The sequence below is a fragment of the Carcharhinus amblyrhynchos genome, chromosome X, assembly GCF_965287045.1.
Source record: "Carcharhinus amblyrhynchos chromosome X, sCarAmb.v2.hapA, whole genome shotgun sequence".
Classification (NCBI taxonomy): domain Eukaryota; kingdom Metazoa; phylum Chordata; class Chondrichthyes; order Carcharhiniformes; family Carcharhinidae; genus Carcharhinus; species Carcharhinus amblyrhynchos.
Window position 1 is genome coordinate 3657140 of NC_137359.1, and position 23139 is coordinate 3680278.

The 23139-nt window shown below is 45.6% G+C and overlaps 1 protein-coding gene across 1 annotated transcript in view; it reads right to left on the reverse strand.

Moving 5' to 3' along the window:
- Nucleotides 1-19591, reverse strand: part of LOC145361907 (putative G-protein coupled receptor 139) — a 39478-nt gene extending 19887 nt beyond the window's left edge. The window contains exon 1 of the mRNA XM_080217893.1: nt 19390-19591. Coding sequence (XP_080074019.1) covers nt 19390-19591 — 202 coding nt within the window. The remainder of the gene's footprint in view (nt 1-19389) is intronic.
- Between the last annotated feature and the right edge of the window lie 3548 nt (nt 19592-23139).

The window sequence follows — 23139 nt, forward strand, 5'->3', positions numbered from 1 at the left end:
GTAAGATTCCACATCTAATACAACGCAATATGTTACCATGTCTCAACTTAATCCAACACAATGTGCTGCAACATCGAAATCTAATTCAATAACACAATATGTTTCCACAAGTCAACCTGATACATCATAATATTATTCCACACCTCAATCTAATAAAACCTCAGAATCCGATTCCACGTCTCAATCCAATACAACAATACCTTACAATTTCACATCTCAATATAATACAGCAACACAGTCTGATTCCACGTTTTAATCAAATACAACACAAAATGGTTCCATGTCTCAATTTAATAGAACAACACAATATGACTCCACATCTCAATCTGATAGAACAACACAATATGATACTGCAGCTCAGTGTAATACAAAACACATCATGATTGTGCATTTCCATCTAATACAACACAAAATGGTTATGTACCTCAATCTAATAAAACACAAAATGATTCCACATCTTAGTCTAACACAATGGCACAATATGGTTGCACATCTCAATCTAATACAATACAAAATGTTTGTGCATCTCAATATAATTCAACACAGTTCTGTTTCTTAATCTAACACAAAACAACATGTTTTCCACATCTCAATCTTTTTTAACAACACAATACTATGCCACATCTCAATCTAATGCAACATGGCAACATGATTCCACATCTCAATCCAAAAGACCAACTCAATATGATTCCAGATCTCAGACTAATACAACACAATTTGTTCCAATATTTTAATTTATTTTTCCAACACAACATAATTCCACATCACAGTCTGATACAACGTAATATATTTCCTCATCATGATCTAATACAACACAATATGATTCCACAACTCAGTCTAATATAACACAACATGATTCCATATCCCAATCTAATATAAAACAATATGATTCGACATCTCAGTGAAATACAACACAATATGATTCTACATCTCAATCTAATACAACACAATATGATTCCACATCTCAATCGAATAAGAACATCACAACATAAGAAATAGGAGCCGGAGTCGGACATCTAGCCCTTCGAGCCTGCCCCGCCATTCAGTAAGGTCATGGCTGATCTGAAGTGGATCAGTTCCACTTTCCCGCTTTCTCCCCATAACCCTTAATCCTCTTGTCAATCAGAAACGTATCTACCCGTGACTTAAATATATTTAGCGAGGTAGCCTCCACCACTTCAACGGGCAGAGAATTCCAGAGATCCACCACCCTTTGAGTGAAGAAGTTCCTTCTCAACTCTGATCTAAACTGCCTCCCCTCCTTATCTTGAGGCTGTGCCCTCGAGTCCTGCTATCCTTTCTAAGTGGGAAGAATCTCTCTACCTCTACCCTATCCATCCCTTTCAATGTCTTATACGTCTCTATAAGATCCTCCCTCAGCCTTCTAAACTCCTACGAGTACAGACCCAGTCTCTTTAGTCTCTCTTCATAGGCTAACCCCCTCATCTCCGGTATCAGCCTCGTGAACCTCCTCTGCACTCCCTCCAAGTCCAATATATCCTTCCGCAAGTGCAGCGACCAAAACTGCACACAGTACTGACAGCTGTTGATCAGAATTTTGTCTGAATTCTCTTTCCTGGGTTACAATGCTTTTGAAATCATTGCGAATTTAGACATGGAGATCAAAAATATTCCTGGGCAGAATTTTGATAATGCCATGAATATGGCGACAAAAATATTCAGTCAAGCATTTCTGAACAATAAAAGCCCCTGTGCATTACTCGTTACACGTTCCAATCAGCATTTCATCTGCAATGCTGCTGTTACAATCCTGTGAAGAATCTATGCGTTTTGTTTTGACTTTGTTGAGAATGTTTGTTTTTTCCTTCAATCAGTCATTGAGTCTCACTCACTCTGTCAGTCGGCCTCACTCAGTCTGTCAGTCGGCCTCACTCTGTCAGTCGGCCTCACTCTGTCAGTCGGCCTCACTCTGTCAGTCAGTCGGCCTCACTCAGTCTGTCAGTCAGCCTCACTCTGTCAGTCAGCCTCAATCGGACAATCAGTGGGCATTGTTCGTTCGTCAGTTGTTCTCACTTGGTCAGTCAGTCAGACCTCACTTGGTCCATCAGTCTGCCTCGCTCAGACACTCAGCATCTCTGGATGAGTCATGGTTAGCAAGGGGCACAGTTAGTAAGTGTGCAGATGACACTATGATTGGTGGCATAAAAGGCAGTCAAGAAATTTATCCCCAATTGCAAAGCATCTTGACCAATTGGGTTGACGAATGGCAGATGGAGTTTAATTAAAATATATGCGCGGTGATGCATTTTGGTAGATTGAACCAGGGCAGGACTTACTCAGTTAATGGTAGGGCACTGGGGAGTGTTACAGAACAAAGAGACCTGGGTGTACATGTTCATAGCTCCTTGAAAGTGGAGTCACAGGTGGACAGAGTGGTGAAAAAGGCATTCAGCATGCTTGGTTTCATCGGTCAGAATTGTGAAGACAGGAGTTGTGATGTCTTGTTGAAGTTGTACAAGACCACACTTGGAACACTGTGTGCAATTCTGGTCACCCTATTATCGAAAGGATATGATTAAACTAGAAAGAGTGCAGAAAAGATTTACTAGGATGCTACCAGGACTTGATGGATTGAGTTACAAGGAGAGGCTGGATAGACTGGGACATTTTTTTCTCTGGAGCGTAGGAGGCTGAAGGGTGATTTTATAGAGATCTATAAAATAATGAAAGACACAGATCAGCTAGATAGTCAATATCTTTTCCCCCAAAGGTTGGGGAGTCTAAAACTACAGGGTATAGGTTTATGGTGAGAGGGGAGAGATACAAAACTGTCCACAGGGGCATTTTTTATTCACACAGAGAGTGGTGAGTGTCTGGAACAAGCTGCCAGAGGGTATAGTGGAGACCGGTACAATTTTGCCTTTTAAAAAGCATTTAGTTAATTCCATGGTTACGATGGGTATCGAGGGATATGGGCTAAATGTGGGGAGTTGGGACCAGCTTAGAGATTTAAAAAAAAGGGGCAGCATGGACAAGTTGGGCCGAAGGGCCTGTTTCCATGCTGTGAACCTCTTTGACTCTATGACTCGATGTGTCAGTTGGCATCACTGGGTCAGTCAGCTGACCTCACAGGGTCAGTGAGTCGGCCTCGCTCTGTCAGTCGGTCAGCCTTAGTCGGGCAGTCAACCCGCCTGACCAGGTCAGTCTGGCTGGGTCAGTCAGTCGGCATCGCTTGGCCAATATGTTGGCCTGTCTGGTTCAGTCAGTTGGCTGACCCTGTCCGTCTGGTCAGCTTTGCTTGTTCAGACATTGGCCCTCGATCACTCGGTCAGTTTCCCATCACTGGGTCACTCCCTTGGTCTCGCTCAGTCAGTCAGTCACCTCACTCAGTCGGCCCCACTCTGTCGGTGAGTCAGCCTCACTCGGTCACTCAGTTGGTTTCACTCATTCCTTCAGTTGGCCTCAATTGGCCAGCCAGTCACTCTGGCTCACTCAGTCAGTGAGTAGGGCCTCGCCCTGTCAGACTCTCAACCTTGGCCAGTCACTCACCCAACCTCACTGGGTCAATCAGTCGGCCTCACTCGTTCAGCCCCTTGGTCCCACTCGCTCACTCATTTGGCCTCATTTGGACAGTCGGTTGGCCTCGCCCAGCCCGTCCTTCACTCAGTCAGCCTCACTCGGTCACTCAGTCAGCTGCACTCAGTCAGTTGGCCACACTCAGTGATTCCCTCAGCCTCTCTCGTCCATCCAGATTGTCTCACTCAGTCAGACCTCATTGTTCAGTCAGTCGGCCCTGCTCGCTCAGTAAGCCAGCATTTCTCCCTCACTCATTTGGCCGTAATTGGTCAGTCAGTCTCGCTCGGTGAGTCTGTCGGCCTTGCTGTGTCAGTCATAGAAATCATAGAATCCCTACCGTGCAGAAAGAGGCCATTTGGCCCATTGAGTCTGCACCGACCACAATCCCACCCAGGTCCTATCCCCATATCACTACATGTTTTACCCACTAATCCCTCGAACCTACACATCTCAGGTCATTAAGGGACAATTTAGCATGGCCAATCCACCCTAACCTGCACATCTTTGGACATTAAGGGGCAATTTAGCATGGCCAATCCACCCTAACCTGCACATCTTTGGACACTAAGGGACAATTTAGCATGGCCAATCCATCCTAACCTACACATCTTTGGACAATAAGGGACAATTTAGCATGGCCAATCCACCTAACCAGTACATCTTTGGACACTAAGGGACAATTTATCATGGCCAATCCTCTCAACCTACACATCTTTGGACACTCAGGGACAAATCCTGGACTCTGCCCTGACAACAGGATGAGCCAATCTCCAATCTTTATCTGATGATACAAACAGCACCCGGCCCAATCAGGGAGCTCTGAGATGGATTGATATTTTCCCAACTAATCAGCTGATTCCATTCTAAGATCTAAAGGGATGGCATCCAAGGAGAGTGATCCAGTGAGAACTCCACACATGAGGAGTCTCCTGGCTATTTTGTAAACGAAATGAGCCTGCCAATCACGAATTCAGACAGACACATCAGACAATAAGGGATCGTATCACACTTGCTGTTGTTGGATGCAGCCAATCAGAATTCAGACATTACCTTCCCCCACACCATCCTCACCCCCTCCAGCTCCCACACCCCTAGATGTGTAACCAAAAGGGGCTTCAAATTGTGACCGCCAACCAATGGGGAGAGTTTAGAATCTCTTTGGGAATTTTATTTCCTGGTCAGAGCAACACCAGATAAAGAAGAAAGATTGAGCAGGAGATAATGTGTTTGGGAGATTGAATCAACAAATAAGAGGTGTTTACAATTGGTGTTGCATTGGGGAGTTTTGTGTGGTGTGTTTCAACTTTTCTGTCTGATATTGTGATCATTGTGATTTAAGACAAACAGATAAAGAAGAAAAATTGTATTTCATAAAGCTTCATTTTCAAATGTCATTAATCTTGTGCCATGGTTATGGGCCAGCGGCATGATTCCAAGATATTTTGCTGAAAATGTGAGAATTTCAATTCAGACTCAAATTCACATGTGAGAATTAGATTGTTATAATTGGTAATGGTGACTTAAAATTTGGGAGATTTGAAATGTTAATGACAAATCTTGTGTTGGGTGGCTCTTGGACGAAACTTTGGCCCATAACTTCCCAATTAGCGGTGAAAATTAATGAACAACGAAAAACAGTAGAACTTGTTGCCAATTTCAATGAGTTGAAAAATGGAGAGACAGCTCCCATTTGGAGAACCAGTCTTCAGCTTTCAGCAGGCCCCAAGACAACGCAGGTTCACTCTAGCCTTGACCACTTGTGATGGGGTAGATTGGGAATGCCCAAGGTCTAGCTTTGAAACAACAGTTTTAATGTCAAAGCACAGAGATCAAATGGTTTCCCTGCTATTATAAAGGTATGCTGTTTTTGTGTCTATTTCTATTGAGCAATTACTGTTTTTGTTAATGTCTCCTGTCAAATGTAATTCCAAATGATTAATGAGGAATATCTTAATATGTATAAATTAACAAAGGTTTCGTTGTTTGATTGAGATCTCTGTAAATTATTTAAATATGGTAAGGGGAAGGGTGGCGAGTGTTCGTCATGTCCATTGTAGATTTTGCATGTTGCTGACTCTTCGCTCATGATCTCTGCATCAATGTTGCAACATTTAAATAACTTCTTTTATTTTAAGAAGCCAAGCCAAAGGTGCGATGTCCCATCAGCGGTGGAAGATGATCCCAAGTTTTCAGCCTGCACTGGATTCTGCAATACCTATCAGATAGATCGCTCACATCAGTTCACAGGAGGCTTGCAGACGTCATCATGAGGGGTACATTTTACTAAAGCATTTGAAATAGCTGTGTTGCATAATTCCCACTCCAAATGTAGAAGTTATTTCACTCCAGGTCTTCACTCCAGCCCCTCTCTTTGGAGGGCCGAATGGCCTGTTTCCTGTGCTGTATTGTTAAGAGACTTCGAATCATCAACATTGCATAAAAGAGACTCATAAACTTGGGAGAAACAACTCTGCTCAAAATAACGAACACAATCCCAAATGGCTTCAGCTGAAACTTATTACAAACACTGCAAATCCACTTTGTTATATATAAACGTTTGTTTGTTGGAATTAACTGTATGTCATGACAATATTGTAAAACATCATATATCTTCCTTTAAATTTCTGTGCATTGCATATCTGCAATCAGAGAGCAATACAGTGTGGAATCAGGCCCTTCGACCCAACTTTTCCATGCTGACCATGGTGTCCTCCCAGTTGGTCCCAGTTGCCCACGGCTGGCCCACATCCGTCTAATCTTTTCCATTAATTTACAAATCCATTTAAAAAGAATTGTCGCTGCCCTACCTGCCTCAACCAGTTGTTTGGCCATCTGATTCCACATAAACATTACCCTCTGTGTGCAGAAGTTGCCTGTTAGGCCTCCTTTAATTCTTTCCCCTTTCACCTTTTACCTATGCCCTGTTATTTTCAATTCCCCTTCCCTGTTTTCATCCTATCTATGCCCGTCATGATTTTATTCATCGCAATAAGGTCACCTCATTTCCCTACGTTCCAAGGAATAAAGTCTTGGCCTTGCCAACCGTTCCCTGTAACACAGGACAATGAGTGCTGACTCCTAAATTGTCCATGCACTCTTTCCCGTTTTTATTGAAAGACACTTGCAGAAAAAAAATCCACCAGAAGAAAATCTGATGATTATTTTCACTGCAACAGAAGCAGAATAAAATTGTGTAAATAAATAAACCTTCGTATCCACCTACTGATCTGGGCAAGTACCCAAATTTGGATTTTTCTTTGAGGTAATTCAAGACTGTGTATCAATCCCGACAGATTGAAAACACAGAAACAGAAGTTTGTACTTGGAGCGCATTTCCATGCATCAGGACTTCCATATTGCCTGGACGTGTGTCTGTGTGTGTGTGTGTGTGTGTGTGTGTGTGTCCGTGTGTGTGTGTGTGTGTGTGTGTCACAGTCTCCATAAGGATTTGGGGCAGAGGTTATGGGCATCCTTGTCTGCTCCAATGATTTATTGTTGACAAAGCTGGCAGAAGGAAAATGAAAATTCTGGTAGTAATTACTGAGTAAAATATTTTAAAATAACAGACTGTTAAAGAGAAGTGATTCTCGGACCGAGTGATTGTCAGAAATAATTTAAAGAAGAGTGATGGTTTAATGAAGTTTATTCAACACCTTATAATCCACCCTTTTCAAACTCGCAGATAATTAAATAATTCTGTTCACAACAAAGCTTCATCGCAAATGAAACTGCAAAACTTTAATGTTTTGAGACATTGGATATTGTGCCGTTCATATAACAGCAAGCAATTGAAATAAAAACACAAAAGAACACAAGAAATAGGAGCAGGAGTAGACCAGCTGGCCCCTCGAGCCTGCCCCACCATTCAATAAGATGATGGCTGATCTGATAGTGGTTCAGTTCCACTTACCCGCCTGTTCCCCAGAACCCTTCATCCCTTTATTGGTCAGAAATCTATCTACCTGTGACTTAAACACATTTAACGAGGTAGCCTCCACTGCTTCAATGGGCAGAGAATTCCAAAGATTCATATTATTCCTATTGTTGCTTTGTTTTTGTGTGTAATTGGTGAAGTTGTTGTTGACGTTTTTTCCATACATGTTAAGGATAAGCGACCTTCAGCTGTTTGCTCTCCACATCAATCAGCAGGGTTGACCAATTGCACCCAAGCTCTGGACTGTGCAGCACAGGCAGTCAAAGTTATTGAACTGATGGCAATGCAGGAGGAAGTAACTCCACACGCTGAGCACACTGAACTACCAATTCAGAATGTGGGAAGGCTGCAGACCGCATCTGATGCCGAAGAGGCTCAATGGGAGTGCTTACATCTCGCCGAAAATAGGCGGATTTCTATTTCGGAAGAGGGACGTAACCCAGTGCGATATATGGACATTAATGGTGTTACAGCGCTTAACACAGTTGCCCCACAGCGACAAGATGCTGGCTCATTTCAGTCTTGGGTAACTGTCAGTGTCGAGTTTGCACATCCTCCCCGTGTCTGGAGGGGTTTCCTCCAGGGGCCCCTGTTTCCGCGCCCCCCCCCCACCCCCCGACTCAGAGGATGTGTAGTTTAGGTGGATTAGCCATGCTACATTGCCCGTTAATTTTGCTGGGTGTTGAGGTAAGGTTGATGACGATATGGGAGGGGGGGCGTCCTGGGTGAAATACTTTCCTGAGGATTTGGTGCACGCCTGTTACTCTGAATGAACATAGAACATAGAACACTACAGCACAAACAGGCCCTTCGGCCCACAAGTTGCACCGATCACATATGTACCGACTAAGCCATAGACCTATCTATAAACCCCAATCCCATTAGATCCCATTTACTCATCCAGAAGTCTTTTAAAAGACCCCAGCGAGTTCACCTCCACCACCACCGACGGCAGCCGATTCCACTCACTCACCACCCTCTGAGTGAAAAACGTACCCCTAACATCTCCTCTGTACTTGCTTCTCTGCAACTTAAACCTGTGTCCTCTCATAGCGACCATTTCAGCCCTGGGAAATAGCCTCTGAGAATCCACCCATTCTATTCCACTCAACATCTCATAAACCTCTATCAGGTCACCTCTTAACCTTTGTCTCTCCAGGGAGAAGAGACCGAGCTCCTTCAGCGTACCTTCATAAGGCATGCCTCCCAATCGAGGCGACATTCTTGTAAATCTCCTCTGCACCCTCTCAATAGCATCCACATCCTTCGTGTAGTGAGGCGACCAGAACTGCGCACAGTACTCCAAGTGGGGTCTGACAAGGGTCTTATAAAGTTGCGGCATTACCTCCCGACTCCTAAACTCAATCCCTCGATTAATGAAGGCCAGTACGCCATACGCCTTCCTGATCACATCCTCCACCAGCGAGGCAGATTTAAGAGTCCTATGGACCCGGACCCCAAGATCCTTCTGCTCCTCAACACCGCTAAGACTCCTACCCTAGATATTGTCTTCCTTCATCCCATTGGTCCTGCCAAAATGGACCACTACACATTTATCTGCGTTGAAGTCCATCTCCCACTTCTCTGCCCAGTCTTGCATCATATCTATGTCCCGCTGCAACTTCTGACATCCTTCCAGACCATTCACAACACCACCAACCTTCGTATCGTCAGCGAACTTACTAACCCATCCCTCCACTTCCTCATCCAGGTCATTTATGAAAATGACAAACAGCAAGGGTCCTAGAACAGATCCCTGGGGCACTCCAATGGTGACCGACCTCCTATTTTCCCTCTTGAGTATATTCCTGTATCCCCTGTACATCCCGAGGGGATTCCTTGATTCCAGCGGCTTGTACCTGGGCCGTGCCTCTTCTTTTCACTGTCAAAACTCAAGAAGTTTTGTCATACAAGGTTTCCTGCTTCTGCCAGCCTCGCCCTTCACCCGAGCTGGAAAACATAGAACACAAAGTTTAGCTATTTGACTTTTGAAGGCTTCCCACTTGCCGGAGGTCCGGTTGCCCTCAAACAGACTCTTGCAAGTTCCTGCCTAATTCCATCACAAATGGTTTGGTACCAATTGGAGCTTGCAACTGTGGACCAGTTTACATAACTATTTTATAGTTAATAGGACTATGGTCACTGGTCCCAAAGTGGATCCCCACCGATACTTCACTCACTTTCCGTTCCCTATTCCCAAAGAGTAGGTCAGGTTTTGCCCTTTCCCGAGTCGGACCCTCCACACGCTGCCTGAGGAAACTTCTGTGAACACACTTGTTGTGGTGGAGCTAGTGCCATGCTCAGCCAAAGGAGAAGATTAGAAGTTGTTTGTTGACAGGGAAAGAACGTTCAAAGGTTCAAATCAGACTGTGTGCTTTGATCTGATCCAACACGGTAATTTTAATGAACAATTTACAGCCTGATGATGAGAGTGTGGATTGCTATAAAACTACAGATAGTGTGGGGACGTGAAGGAGAGGTACAGGAACAAAGAGTAGGTGAAGAGGACAGAAGAAGAGGACAATACATCCCGCAATGGGAATAGAGGCACTTTGTAAGTGGGGTGACTGTCTGAGATAGGGGCTATTCAGATGGTTGGGACGATTTCATAGAACCATAGAATCCCTACAGTGCAGAAAGAGGCCATTTGGCTCATTGAGTTTGCACTGTAAACAATCCCACTGAGACCATATCTCCACAACTCCATATATTTACCATGGTAATTTCCCTGATACAAAGCAGCAATTCAGCATGGCCCACCAACCGAACAGACACTGTGGAAAGGAACGGGAATACGCAGAGGAAACCCACGGACACGCAAGGAGAACGTGCAAAACCCACTCAACATTCACCCCAGGGCGGAACTGAATCCGAGTTCCTGGCGCTCTGACACAGCAATGCTCACCACTGTGTCAACATGCTGCCCTCCATTGAGTGTGTATGATACAAATTATTGAGAGGGCAGAGAGAGAGACAGGACAGAGAGATAGAGAGCTGTTATGCCAGAAGGTGGGAAGTGAAGTGACCAATAAGGGGAGGGCTTTTAAGGAGAGGAAAGAATTCCAAAATTGGAAATGGGCCAGAGATTCTGAAGTGGGGAATATCGAGGTAGAGCTCCACAAACTGAGGCGGCTTGGGTGGGGGTGGTTTGTTCGACAGGCCAGCAGGACTGAGGGAAGTGAGTATTGAGGGAGGGCTGTCAAAATTTGAGCGAGAGACCAGAATTTTTGAGGTATCGGAAAATTCGGCTGGAACACGATGAACGAAGGTGTGGGGGGCGGGGGGGGGGGGGGGGGTGGTGCGGGGTGGTGGGGGGGGGGGCGGTGGTGGGGGGCACCCCACCTTGAGGGGGAGCAGTTTTGTCAGAAAATAGGCATTAAATGACTCGTGCATAAAGGCACAAGAATCTACTGCAGTTGGATTGCATGAACTCATTGGAGTGTCTGTAGCAATCGCTATTTCTTTACAGAATCTTGCAGCGATATCGATTGAGGAGCTAAGGAACAGACGCAGGCCATTCAACCCCTCTAACCTGCTCCCCCATTTAATAACATGGCGGCTGTGCTGAAAACAATCTCAAATTTATATTTCGCCTGCGCCCGACAACGTATCATTGCCTTGCTTGCCAGGAATCTATCTAAACATGCCATTACCGTGTTGGAAGTGGAGGCAGGCGAGATGTTTTACCGTTGTAATTGAGACTTACCTTTCTGGTCTTCAACACTTGTCTGAAATGCTTCAAACGGATTTACACATTTCCTTAAATGAAGAGCCCAATGTTGAACACACTGCTCCAATAAGTGCTGACCAGTACACAGTACAACTGAAGAGCAACCTTCCTCCGTCTATATTCAATTTCCCACTGAGTAAATGCTAACATTGGAACGATCGATTAGCCACAGTTCATAAAGAGACCATTCAGCTCATCGAAGCTTCATCAAATTTCCTAAAGAGGATTTTACCCACGCTCACCACCCACCCTATCACCATAAACCGTGCACTCACCACGGCAAATCCACCAGAGCTACTTTAGATACCAAGCGGCAATTTAACATGACCAATCCACGCAATCTGCAAACCTTTGGACTATGGATGCAAAGCGGAGCACCCGGAGGGCACACACAAACACGGGGAGAATGCACAAAATCCACACAGACAATGAACCGAGGCTGGGAATGAACCCAGCTCCCTGGCTCTGTGAGGTATCAGTGCTACCCACATAATACTACCTTACTTCATTTCTCACCGTTCCTGCATCCTCCTTTTTGTCATTCCTACTCTTGGAACCCAGAGTGATCTGCACCACTGTGTGGAGAAATTATATTTTGTTGTTGTCTCTTATACTGTTTTTAAAATGTACCATTCTACTTATCTTTATGCAATCACAAACCTTAATTCCTTCATGTAATTTATTCAATCTCTTGGAGGGTCCTGATTGTTTGAGATTCTTAAGGAGTTTGTGCTGATGCATTGCATTTAGCGTGTAATATATTACATTGCTGTATTAGCATGAGGTACGGAATCATATTGTGTTGTATTAGATTGTGATGTGGAATCAAATTTTGTTGTGTTCGATTAAGATGTGGCATCATATTGTATTCCATGAGATCGTGATGTGGAATCAAATTTTATTGTATTAGATTAAGGTGTAGAATCATATTGTGCTGTATTTGATTAAGATGTGGAATCACATTGTGTTGTAGCAGAGCATGATGAAGAAATATATTGTGCTGTAGGATGTGTCGAGGGCGGTGGATAGAGGCGAGCCGGTGGATGTGGTCTTTCTGGATTTTCAGAAGGCGTTTGACAAAGTACCTCACAAGAGGTTATTGCAGAAAGTCGAGGGACATGGAGTTGGGGGTAGGGTGTTAGCGTGGATAGAGGATTGGTTGTCAAATAGGAGGCAGAGAGTGGGGGTCAACGGGTGCTATTCGGATTGGCGGATGGTGACTAGTGGAGTGCCCCAGGGGTCGGTGCTGGGGCCTCAGCTTTTTACCATTTATATAGATGATCTGGAGGAGGGAACCGAGTGTAGGGTGTCGAAATTTGCTGATGACACCAAGATTGGGGGAACGGCAAATTGTGCGGAGGGTGTGGAGAGTCTGCAGAAGGATCTAGATAGGCTGGGCGAATGGGCCAGGAAATGGCAAATGGAATTTAATGTTGGCAAGTGTGAGGTGGTCCACTTTGGTAGGAAGAATGGTAGGAAGGACTATTACTTACGTGGCGAAAAACTGCAGCAGGCGACGGTGCAGAGGGACCTGGGGGTCCTTGTGCATGAGTCGCAAAAACCCAGCTTGCAGGTGCAGCAGGTGGTCAGGAAGGCGAATGGGATGCTGGCCTTCATAGCGAGGGGGATTGAATATAAAAGTAGGGAGGTCTTGCTGCAGCTGTATAGGGCATTGGTGAGGCCGCAGCTGGAGTACTGTGTGCAGTTTTGGGCGCCGCACCTGCGCAAAGATATTTTGGCCTTGGAGGGAGTGCAGGGGAGGTTTACTAGGCTGATACCGGAGTTGAGGGGGTTGAGCTATGAGGAGAGGCTGAATAAACTAGGCTTGTACTCGTTCGAGTTTAGAAGAATGAGGGGAGATCTCATTGAGACGTATAAGATGATGAATGGGATGGATAGGATAGAGGTGGAGAGACTCTTCCCGCTCAAAAAAGACAGTAGGACTAGGGGGCACAGCCTCAAGATAAAGTGGGGGGGGGGCGGTTTAGAACGGAGTTGAGGAGGAACTTCTTCACTCAAAGGGTGGTGAATCTCTGGAATTCTCTGCCCGTTGAAGTGGTGGAGGCTGCCTCGCTAAATATTTTTAAGACGCGGGTTGATGGGTTTTTGATAAGAGAGGGGATTAAGGGTTATGGAGAGAGGGCGGGAATGTGGAACTGAGCCACGACAGATCAGCCATGATCTTATTGAATGGCGGGGCAGGCTCAAAGGGCTAGATGGCCTACTCCTGCTCCTATTTCTTATGTTCTGATACACTCATGGATATGGGCAGACACCGAGATATATATAGAGATATATAGATGTATATCCAGTCAAATAAATGGGTTGTGAGGAATAAAAGTAACAAAGTCTGAGGTATAATATGATTGCATAGTGAGGTTTGAGAATGAATAATTAATAAGAAAATAATAGAACATGATTACAGATTACCTTGTTACCAAAAGTCACCTTCTCTTTCTATTACAAAGGTTAGCACCTTACATTCAACAGAACTTCCAAACTGCAGGAACAGTACAAGGCAACTCTTTTTGTGTTGTTAACGAAAGATCTGGAGTCAGGCACAAGTGGTCGCGTGTAGAGCAAGTTAATCTGGAAGTATTTATAACACAGACAACGTTAATTGAGACGAATGCAAGATGTGCCTGTTTTGGATGTTTTTAAGGTGGAAATTTCAATCCTGTGTGCGTGTGCAGCATGATATAATTATCGGGGTGGGGTGGGGGCAGGGGGGAGGTGGGCTTCACTGAAAGATGCAGAGCCTTCTGCAGCGGAATCTCTGAAGAACTGTTCTCCCTGCATATGCTTAAAAAGGAAAGTGCTCCTGGCCTGTTCTGAGTCTCCTTTGATTTGTTTGTAAGAAATCGGTGATAAAAGTATCAAAGACACAACGATAACAAGTGATGAATATATTCACACATCTTGTCAGACGCTTTCACATCCAAAACCAGTTCTACACTCGGACTGTGCCCCAGACTGAACAATGCGGACTGAATAATCACAGTGTTATGGTCTGACAGACACACAATAAATCTCATACTCACACATTGTACCTGATGCAGAGCTGGTAAGAGTGAATCATGCACTCACAGAATTGATCAAAGACTGATTGATGAACGGTAAGAGTGACACTCATATACTGTGCCCGAGATAGAGCAGGATTTTCACAGACAATATGCAAGTCCAGATGAGGAGTGAATCATGCATTCACACACATCCAGACACAGATACATAATGCAGCCCTCTACAAACATTGTGCATCAGAAACAGAACCATAGGGAACATCCTTCTTGCTTTGACCCTGTCTTGGCTGGTTAGAAGTTTATAGATTTTTGTGTGAAATGCTGCTTTGATCAGAGCTGGAGTACTCTCTACAGTCTGGTCAGCACACGGTAGGAAGGATGTGGTTGGAGAAGAAAGCGTGTAGAGGTGATTCACCAGGGTGTTGCCCTGGGCTGACCTAAAGAGATCACCCTCATTCTTCTGAACTCCAACCAATATCCTGCTCAGTGACTCAGTCTCGCCTAATGTCAATCTCATCGATATCTCTGCACTCACTGTGTTCTGAAACAGATATCAGAGGGCTGCCTGCTGGTTTGAGGATTATTGGATTGAGATGGAACCTGATACTGTAACTAAGAGGAGAGACTCATGAACGACAAAAACATCCCCAGGAAAATGAAGATGTTCTCTGCACTGACAGAGTCAAATTTGAGCAGGCAGCTGGGCATGGCACCAATCCTAACCCTCACCATCACCCAGACTGTTTAAATATTCCACACCTTTTGTCAGATAAAAGGTGGTTGGATTGAAAGACGTTAACTAAAGCTGTTTGTTCAGCGACTGTGATTAATGTCAGTCTCCGTGGATCCGCTTCCTGTCACTGGAGGGTTTCCCTCGTCTATTAATAAGTGATTCCATTCAATATGTTATCCCACACAGTCAGTGGGAGCGTCAAATCCGTCACTAGTAGAATCAGCGACCGCAAACAGAGGGAGAAAAAGATCAGAATCTGCAAACAACGGACTGGAACTTTGCAGCAATGGATCAGAAACTGGGAACAATAGACAGGAATATTTCAATAATTGACAGGAGTTTAACCGAGGGTTTTTACTGGCTTTCTCTAGATTCGATATCATTAGTATCTCGTATCGAATGTATTCTCTTGGTTATTCAAGGGGTTTACTACCCGATCTTGGCTATTGTTGGTCTCCCTGGTAAGTTTCTATGTCCAGTTATTAATTCAATTCACCCTGTTTAATTTTATTACTGGTCTTACGCACTTGGCCTTAATTGTTGTTTCTTTAGAATATCTGTATTCAGTCACTAACCCGACTGATGAATGTTTCAGTGTATCTGGTGTTCCATTTGCTCGGCTTTGCTCCTATTTGCTTCCCCAGTCAGTCTCTACATCAGCTATTGTATTTAAAATCCATCTTTCATTCCATTCCTCATCTTGTTATTAAATTATTGGGAGGATGGATTTTATTGTATTCAGTTCCACTCCCATTCCCTGTTCCCAGCCACAGACTCCAGGAGTTTGCCTGGGGTGGGGCATTCGAACGGATGTGTGTTAATCTCTGGGGTCCTGATGGAGGGGTAAAGTCGGGGGTCCTGATGGGGGGCCAATTGTCAGGGCTCCATATCGGGACTAATGTCTGGATCCTTCTGGGGGAATAATCTTGTGAGTCCTGATGGGAGAATAATTTCTGGGGTCCTGGTTGGGGCATGTTATCGGGGTTACTGATGGGGGATGATTGCCTGGAGTCCTGATGGGGGGGTGTAATATCGGGGACACTGACAGGGGAATAATGTCAGGGACCCAGATTGTGGGAACTATCTGGGACCTGATGGGGGAGTAATGTAGGGTCTCCTGATGGGGGTCAATGTCGTGGGTCATGATGGGGGTGTAATGTCAGGGTGACAGAAGGAAAGTTATGTGGAGGGTCCTGATGGGGGGATAATGTCGGGGGCCCTGAGGGGGATGTAATGACTGGGATCCTGATGGGGATGAAATGACTGGGATCCTGATGAGGATGTAATGACTGGGGTCCTGATGGGGATGTAATGACTGGGGCTCCTTATGGGGCAGTAATGTCGTGATCCTTCTGGGGGAGGAATGTTGTGGATTCTGATGGGTAATTAATGTCGGGGGGCGGGGGTGAGAGTGGAGCAATGTCAGGGGTCCTGATGCTCGAATAATTGCGGGAGTCCTGGTGGGGGAATCATTCCAGCTGTCCTGATGGGGGAGTAATGTTGTGGGCCCAGATGGGGGAGCAATGACGGAGGGTGTATTACAGAGAAATATCAGTGGTCATAATGGAGAAGTAATAAAGAACAAACAACAAGAAAAATTCCAGCAAAGGAAAATGACCTTTGGCCCTCCAAGCCTGCACCGATCATGCTGCCCAACTTAACTAAAATACCCCTACTGTTCCGGGGAACATATCCCTCTATTCCCATCCTATTCATGGATTTGTCAAGACACTGCTTAAAAGTCTTTCCGGTATCCGCTCCCACTCTGTCCCCCGGCAACGTGTTCCAGGCACCCATTACTCTCCTTGTGAAAAATCTGCCTCGTATATCTCCATCAAACATTGCCCCTCGCACCTGAAACCTGTGCCCCCGAGTAATTGATTCTTCCTCCCTGGGGGCAAAAAAATCTTCTGACTGTCCACACTGTCCATGCCTCCCATAATCTTGTAGACTTCTATCAGGGCGCCCCTCAATCTCCATCGTCCTCATCAGAACAAACCAAGTTCCTCCAATCTCTCCTCATAGCAAATGCCCTCCATACCAGGACACCATCCTGGTAAATCTTTTCTGCACACTCTCCAAAACCTCCAATCCTACTGGTCCTGTGGTGACCAGAATTGAACACTCTACTCCAAGTGCAGCCTAACTAAGGTTCTATAAAGCTACAACATGACTTGCCAATTATTAAACTCAATGCCTTGGTCAAGGTACGCAAATATGCCGTATACCTTCTTGACTACTTTCTACAGTGACCTGTGTACCTATACACCCAGATCCTTTTGCCTATCAATATCTTAAGGGTCCTACCATTTCCTGTATATTACCGATCTGTATTAGACCTTCCAAAATGCTTTACCTCACATTATTTCGGATTGAATGCCTTCTCTCCACCCACGTTTCCAACTTATCTATATCCTGCTGTACCCTCTGATGGTCCTCATCGCTATCCGCAAATCCACCAACCTTTGTGTCGTTTGCGAACTTACTAATTCATCCAGTTAAATTTTCCTCCAAATCATTTATACGCATTACAAACAGCAAAGGTCCCAGCACTGATCCCTGAGGAACACCACTTGTCACAGCCCTCCATTCAGAACAGTACCCTTGCACTGCTACCTTCTGCCTTCTTTGACCGAGCCAGTTTTGTATCACCTCTGATCCCAAGCGACTCCACCTTCTGCACCAATCTGCCCTGAGGGTTCTTGTCAAAGTCCTTACTGAAGTCCATGTAGACAACATCCACTGCCCTACCCTCATCAACCATCTCCGTCGCTTCCTCGAAAAACTCGATCAAGTTGGTGAGACACGGCCTCCCCTTCACAAAACCATGTTGCCTCTCACTAATACTGTCCGTGGTAAGTGTGTGAGAGTGTCAGTGTGATAATGTGTGTGAACGTGTTTGTGTCCGGCCGTATCTGTCTGTCCATATCTGTTTGTGAGTTATAGTATCAGTGTTAGTTTGTGTGTCTGTGTGAGGGTGTTTGAGTTTCTGTGAGCATGGGTGTGAACGTGTTTCTGTGCCCCCGTATCAAGATCTGAGTTATTGTGTATGTGTGTGTGCGTGTGCATGTGTGTGTGTGTGTGTGTGTGTGTGTGTGTGTGTGTGTGTGTGTGTGTGTGTGTGTGTGTGTGTGTGTGCTTACCTCACTGAAACAGGTAATTGCTTCCCTGGCTAATGTATAATTTCATTCTTAATTTCTCTTGCTCACAGTGAACATAATCACAATTGTGACCCTGAGGACCAGAAACTGCGGTGTCTCCAAGTGTGTCACTCGTTACCTGGTGGCCATGTCTGTGGGGGATCTACTGGTCGTTATCCTCGACTTGTTAATGAGACACATCCCCATTGTCTTTTTTGAACAATTTTATTACCTGAAGTCCATGCTCGTGTGTAATATCCACGCCGTCCTGCTTTATTCCGCCACTGACTGTTCTGTCTGGTTCACCGTCACTTTCACCTTTGATCGATTTGTGGCCATTTGCTGCCCCAAGCTGAAAAGTAAATATTGCAGCGAGAAATCGGCGGCTGTGGTTCTGGGAACAGTGACTGTCTTGAGCTGTTTAAAGAACATTTACTGGTATTTTATGTTGTTAGGTGAATATTTGCTGGGGTTTGACCCCTGGTTTTGTAATTACAAGTGGGCAGTTTTGTTCTCTCCAGCTTGGTCAGCAATCCAGTTCCTCCACAACATCCTAAACCCGTGTCTCCCATTTGTCCTGATTTTGCTGCTCAATGTTCTCACCGTCAGACACATTTTAGTGAGCAGCAGAGCCCGCAGGAGACTCCGGGCTCACAACAGTTGGGAGAGCTCCAGAGACCCAGAGATGGAGAGTCGAAGGAAATGCATAATTTTACTGTTTGCTATCTCAGCCAATTTCATCGTGTTATGGTCAATATTTATGTTATATTCAATACGGAGCAGGATGTATTATTTGGGGTACAAGTCTGTGTGGTTAGATCCTTTTGTTATGGAATTGGGCTTCATGCTGCAGCTCCTGAGTTGTTGTACAAACACTGGGATTTATGCCGTGACACAGACTCAGTTCAGGCAGCAGTTGAAAAATGTTCTGAAATTTCCCTGTTCAGCAGTTATTCAATTCATCAAACCCTGATGGGAAACCCTGTATACAAGACGTCTCTCTCTCTATCTTTCTTCTGATTGGGCACTCAAACCACCCAAACTCATAAACCATCCACTGATTGGACACATGATACATGGCAAAGCTGATCTGCTCTCCAACTTGTGGCTACACTGGACTATGATTATGGCTCTTGTATCAAACGTGACAGAAATTGACTGACTGACCGAGTGAGGCCAACCGACTCAGCAAATAAAGCCTTCTAAATGGCTGAGTGAGGCTGACTGACTGACCGAGGGAGACCGACTGTTTGAATGGGTGAGTGTGACCGACTGACTAACTGGGTCTCACTGACTGAGGGAACGAGGCTGACTGACTGATCCAGCAACGCTGATCGAGGCCAACTGAGTGAAGCCAACTGACTTGGCGAGGCCTTCTGACTGACTGACCAAGGCCGACTGGCTGACCAAGTATGGCCGACTGACCGACGGAGTGAGACCAACTGACTGACCGAGTGAGCCTGACCGACTGGAGGAACGAGGCCGGGTGACGGACATACCGAGACTGATTGACGGAATGCACGATGACGGCTGACTGAGTGAGGCTGACTGAGTGAAGCCAACCGATTGACCGAGTGAGGCTGAGTGACATGCCATGCGAGGCCAACAGGCTGACTGGGTGGGGTCGACTGGCTGACTGATCATGTCTGTCTGTCTGGCTGACTGACCAAACAAGGCCGACTAACTGACTGAGCGAAGGGTCACAGACTGACCAAGTGAGGCTGTCTGAATGAGTGAGTGAGGCTGACTGCCTAAACAAGGGAGACCCAATGACTCATGGGTGGCACGGTAGCACAGTGGGTTAGCACTGCTGCTTCACAGCTCGAGGGACTGAGGGTCGAATCCCGTCTTGGGTCACTGTCTGTGAGGAGTTTGCACATTCTCCTTGTGTCTGCGTGGGTTTCCTCCGGGTACTCCGGTTTCCTCCCGCAGTACGAAAGGTGAGTGGTTAGGTAGATTGGCCATGCTAAATTGTCCCTTAGTGTGCAAAGATGTGTGGGTTAGGTTGATTGGCCACGCTAAATTGTACCTTATTGCCCAAAGATGTGTAGGTTAGGTGGATTGGCCATGCTAAATTGTACTTTAGTGTCCAAAGATGTGTAGGTTAGGTGGATTGGCCATGCTAAATTGTACCTTAGTGTCCAAAGATGTGTAGGTTAGGTGGATTGGCCATGCTAAACTGCCCCTTAGTGTCCAAAGATGTGTAGGTTAGGTGGATTGGCCATGCTAAATTGCCCCTTAGTGTCCAAAGATGTGTAGGTTAGGGTGGATTGGCCAAGCTAAATTGTCCCTTAGTGTCCAAAGATTTGTAGGTTAGGTGGATTGGCCATGCTAAATTGCCCCTTAATGGCCTGAGATGTGTAGGTTAAAGGGATTAGTGGGTAAAACATGTAGTGATATGGGGATAGGACCTGGGTGGGATTGTGGTCGGTGCAGACTCAATGGGCCGAATGGCCTCTTTCTGCACGGTAGGGTTTCTGTGATTTCTATGACTGACACAGCAAGGCCGACTGACTGACCGAGCGAGGCTGACTGAGTGAAGGACGGGCCGGGCGAGGCCAACCGAATGTCCAAATGAGGCCAAATGAGTGAGCGAGCGGGGCCGAGGGACTGAACGAGCGAGGCCGACTGATTGACCCAGTGAGGTTGGGTGAGTGACTGGCCAAGGTTGAGAGTCTCACAGGGCGAGGCCCTACTCACTGACTGAGTGAGCCAGAGTGACTGGCTGGACAATTGAGGCCAACTGAAGGAATGAGTGAAACCAACTGAGTGACCGAGTGAGGCTGACTCACCGACAGAGTGGGGCCGACTGAGTGAGGTGACTGACTGACTGAGCGAGACCAAGGGGGTGATCCAGTGATGGGAAACTGACCGAGTGATCGAGGGCCAATGTCTGAACAAGCAAAGCTGACCAGACGGACATGGTCAGCCAACTGACTGAACCAGACAGGCCAACATATTGGCCAAGCGATGCCGACTGACTGACCCAGCCAGACTGACCTGGTCAGGTGGGTTCACTGCCCGACTAAGGCTGACCGACTGACAGAGCGAGGCCGACTCACTGACCCTGTGAGGTCAGCTGACTGACCCAGTGATGCCAACTGACACATCGAGTCATAGAGTCAAAGAGGTTTACAGCATGGAAACAGGCCCTTCGGCCCAACTTGTCCATGCTGCCCCTTTTTTTTAAAATCTCTAAGCTGGTCCCAACTCCCCACATTTGGCCGATATCCCTCGATACCGATCCTACCCATGGAATTAACTGAATGCTTTTTAAAAGAGAAAATTGTACCCGTCTCCACTATACCCTCTGGCAGCTTGTTCCAGACACTCACCACTCTCTGTGTGAATAAAAAATGCCCCTGTGGACACTTTTGTATCTCTCCCCTCTCACCTTCAACCTATACCCTCTAGTTTTAGACTCCCCTACCATTGGGAAAGATATTGACTATCTAGCTGATCTGTGCCTTTCATTATTTTATAGATCTCTATAAAATCACCCCTCAGCGCCCTACGCTCCAGAGAAAAAAATGTCCCAGTCTATCCAGCCTCTCCTTAAAACTCAATCCATCAAGTCCTGGTAGCATCCTAGTAAATCTTTTCTGCGCTCTTTCTAGTTTAATCATATCCTTTCGATAATAGGGTGACCAGAATTGCACACAGTATTCCAATTGTGGTCTTGCACAACTTCAACAAGACATCGCAACTCCTGTCTTCAAAGTTCTGACCGATGAAACCAAGCATGCTGAATGCCTTCTTCACCACTCTGTCCACCTGTGACTCCACTTTCAAGGAGCTATGAACATGTACACCCAGGTCACTTTGTTCTGTAACACTCCCCAGTGCCCTACCATTAACTGAGTAAGTCCTGCCCTGGTTCAATCTACCAAAATGCATCACCGCACATTTATTTTAATTAAACTCCATCTGCCATTCGTCAGCCCAATTGGTCAAGATCCTTTGCAATTGGCGATGCATTTGTTGACTGTTTGTGCATTCTGATGTCAAATTCTGCCTCGGAAAATTGGGATAATTGATGCAATCGAAGAGTAAATCTGATCCCTGAGGCAATGACCTTGTTCAGCACCATCCTTGTATCTGTCCAGGGTCGGGGATTGACGCTACAGTTATGACCAGATGGCACAGATGTAAAATAAGGAGCAGGAGGTTGAAAGGGTTGTTGAAGAAAGTTTTATTCAATCAGAGGGTGATGAGAATCTGAGATTTCCTGCATTAATCTGTGCTGGTGGCAGGGACTCCTTTCACATTTACGAAGCATTTAGATCGGTACTTGTGATGCCAAGGCATCCAAGGCTATGGACCAATAGCTGGAAAGTGAGATTAAAATAATTGAGTGGTTTGTATTTGACTGGTGCAGACTTGATGGGCCGAAGGGCCTTTGACTGTGCTATATGGACCTCTATGACTCTATGACTCTCCTTACAGTTAAAACACAAACGAAAAATGATGCTAAATTTAAGTAAAGAGTAAAGTTGTTTGGGCTTTGTAATGAAACTAATTTCAACAACTCCTCAACAAAGATTTCCTTGCTGAGACCATCTCGAAACAAAAGGACGTGTGAACCCAATAAATCCATATCTGCCATTTCTATGGCCATATTCCATTTTTGGTCCTCACAGTGCAATACAAAGTAAATAATGAAGATATGAAAATAACTCTGAGGGAGAAGTCAGAGAGAAGACCCAATGGCATTTGCTGTCATGTGTCTGGTAAACATCTAGAGATGGTCCAGAGTTCTCCTCGAGCTGATCACACAGTCACATGATGCCGAATTATCATTTTGATTGGATGATATCAATCAATCAATATTGTGGTTGGTTTGTAACCAGCCGGGATGGGCTCGAGGAAATAAGTAAGAATGTTCAAATTCTGTTGTTGAGTTCAAACTCCCACAGACACCGGCCCAAATCCATGTATCTGCACAGCTAGCAGTGATAGTCACTGTTGTGGTGCCCATCTGCTGGTCCAGTTTTAAGCGCACACATCGACGCGAAGTCCTCGGCCACTCTAGAAACATCCAAGAG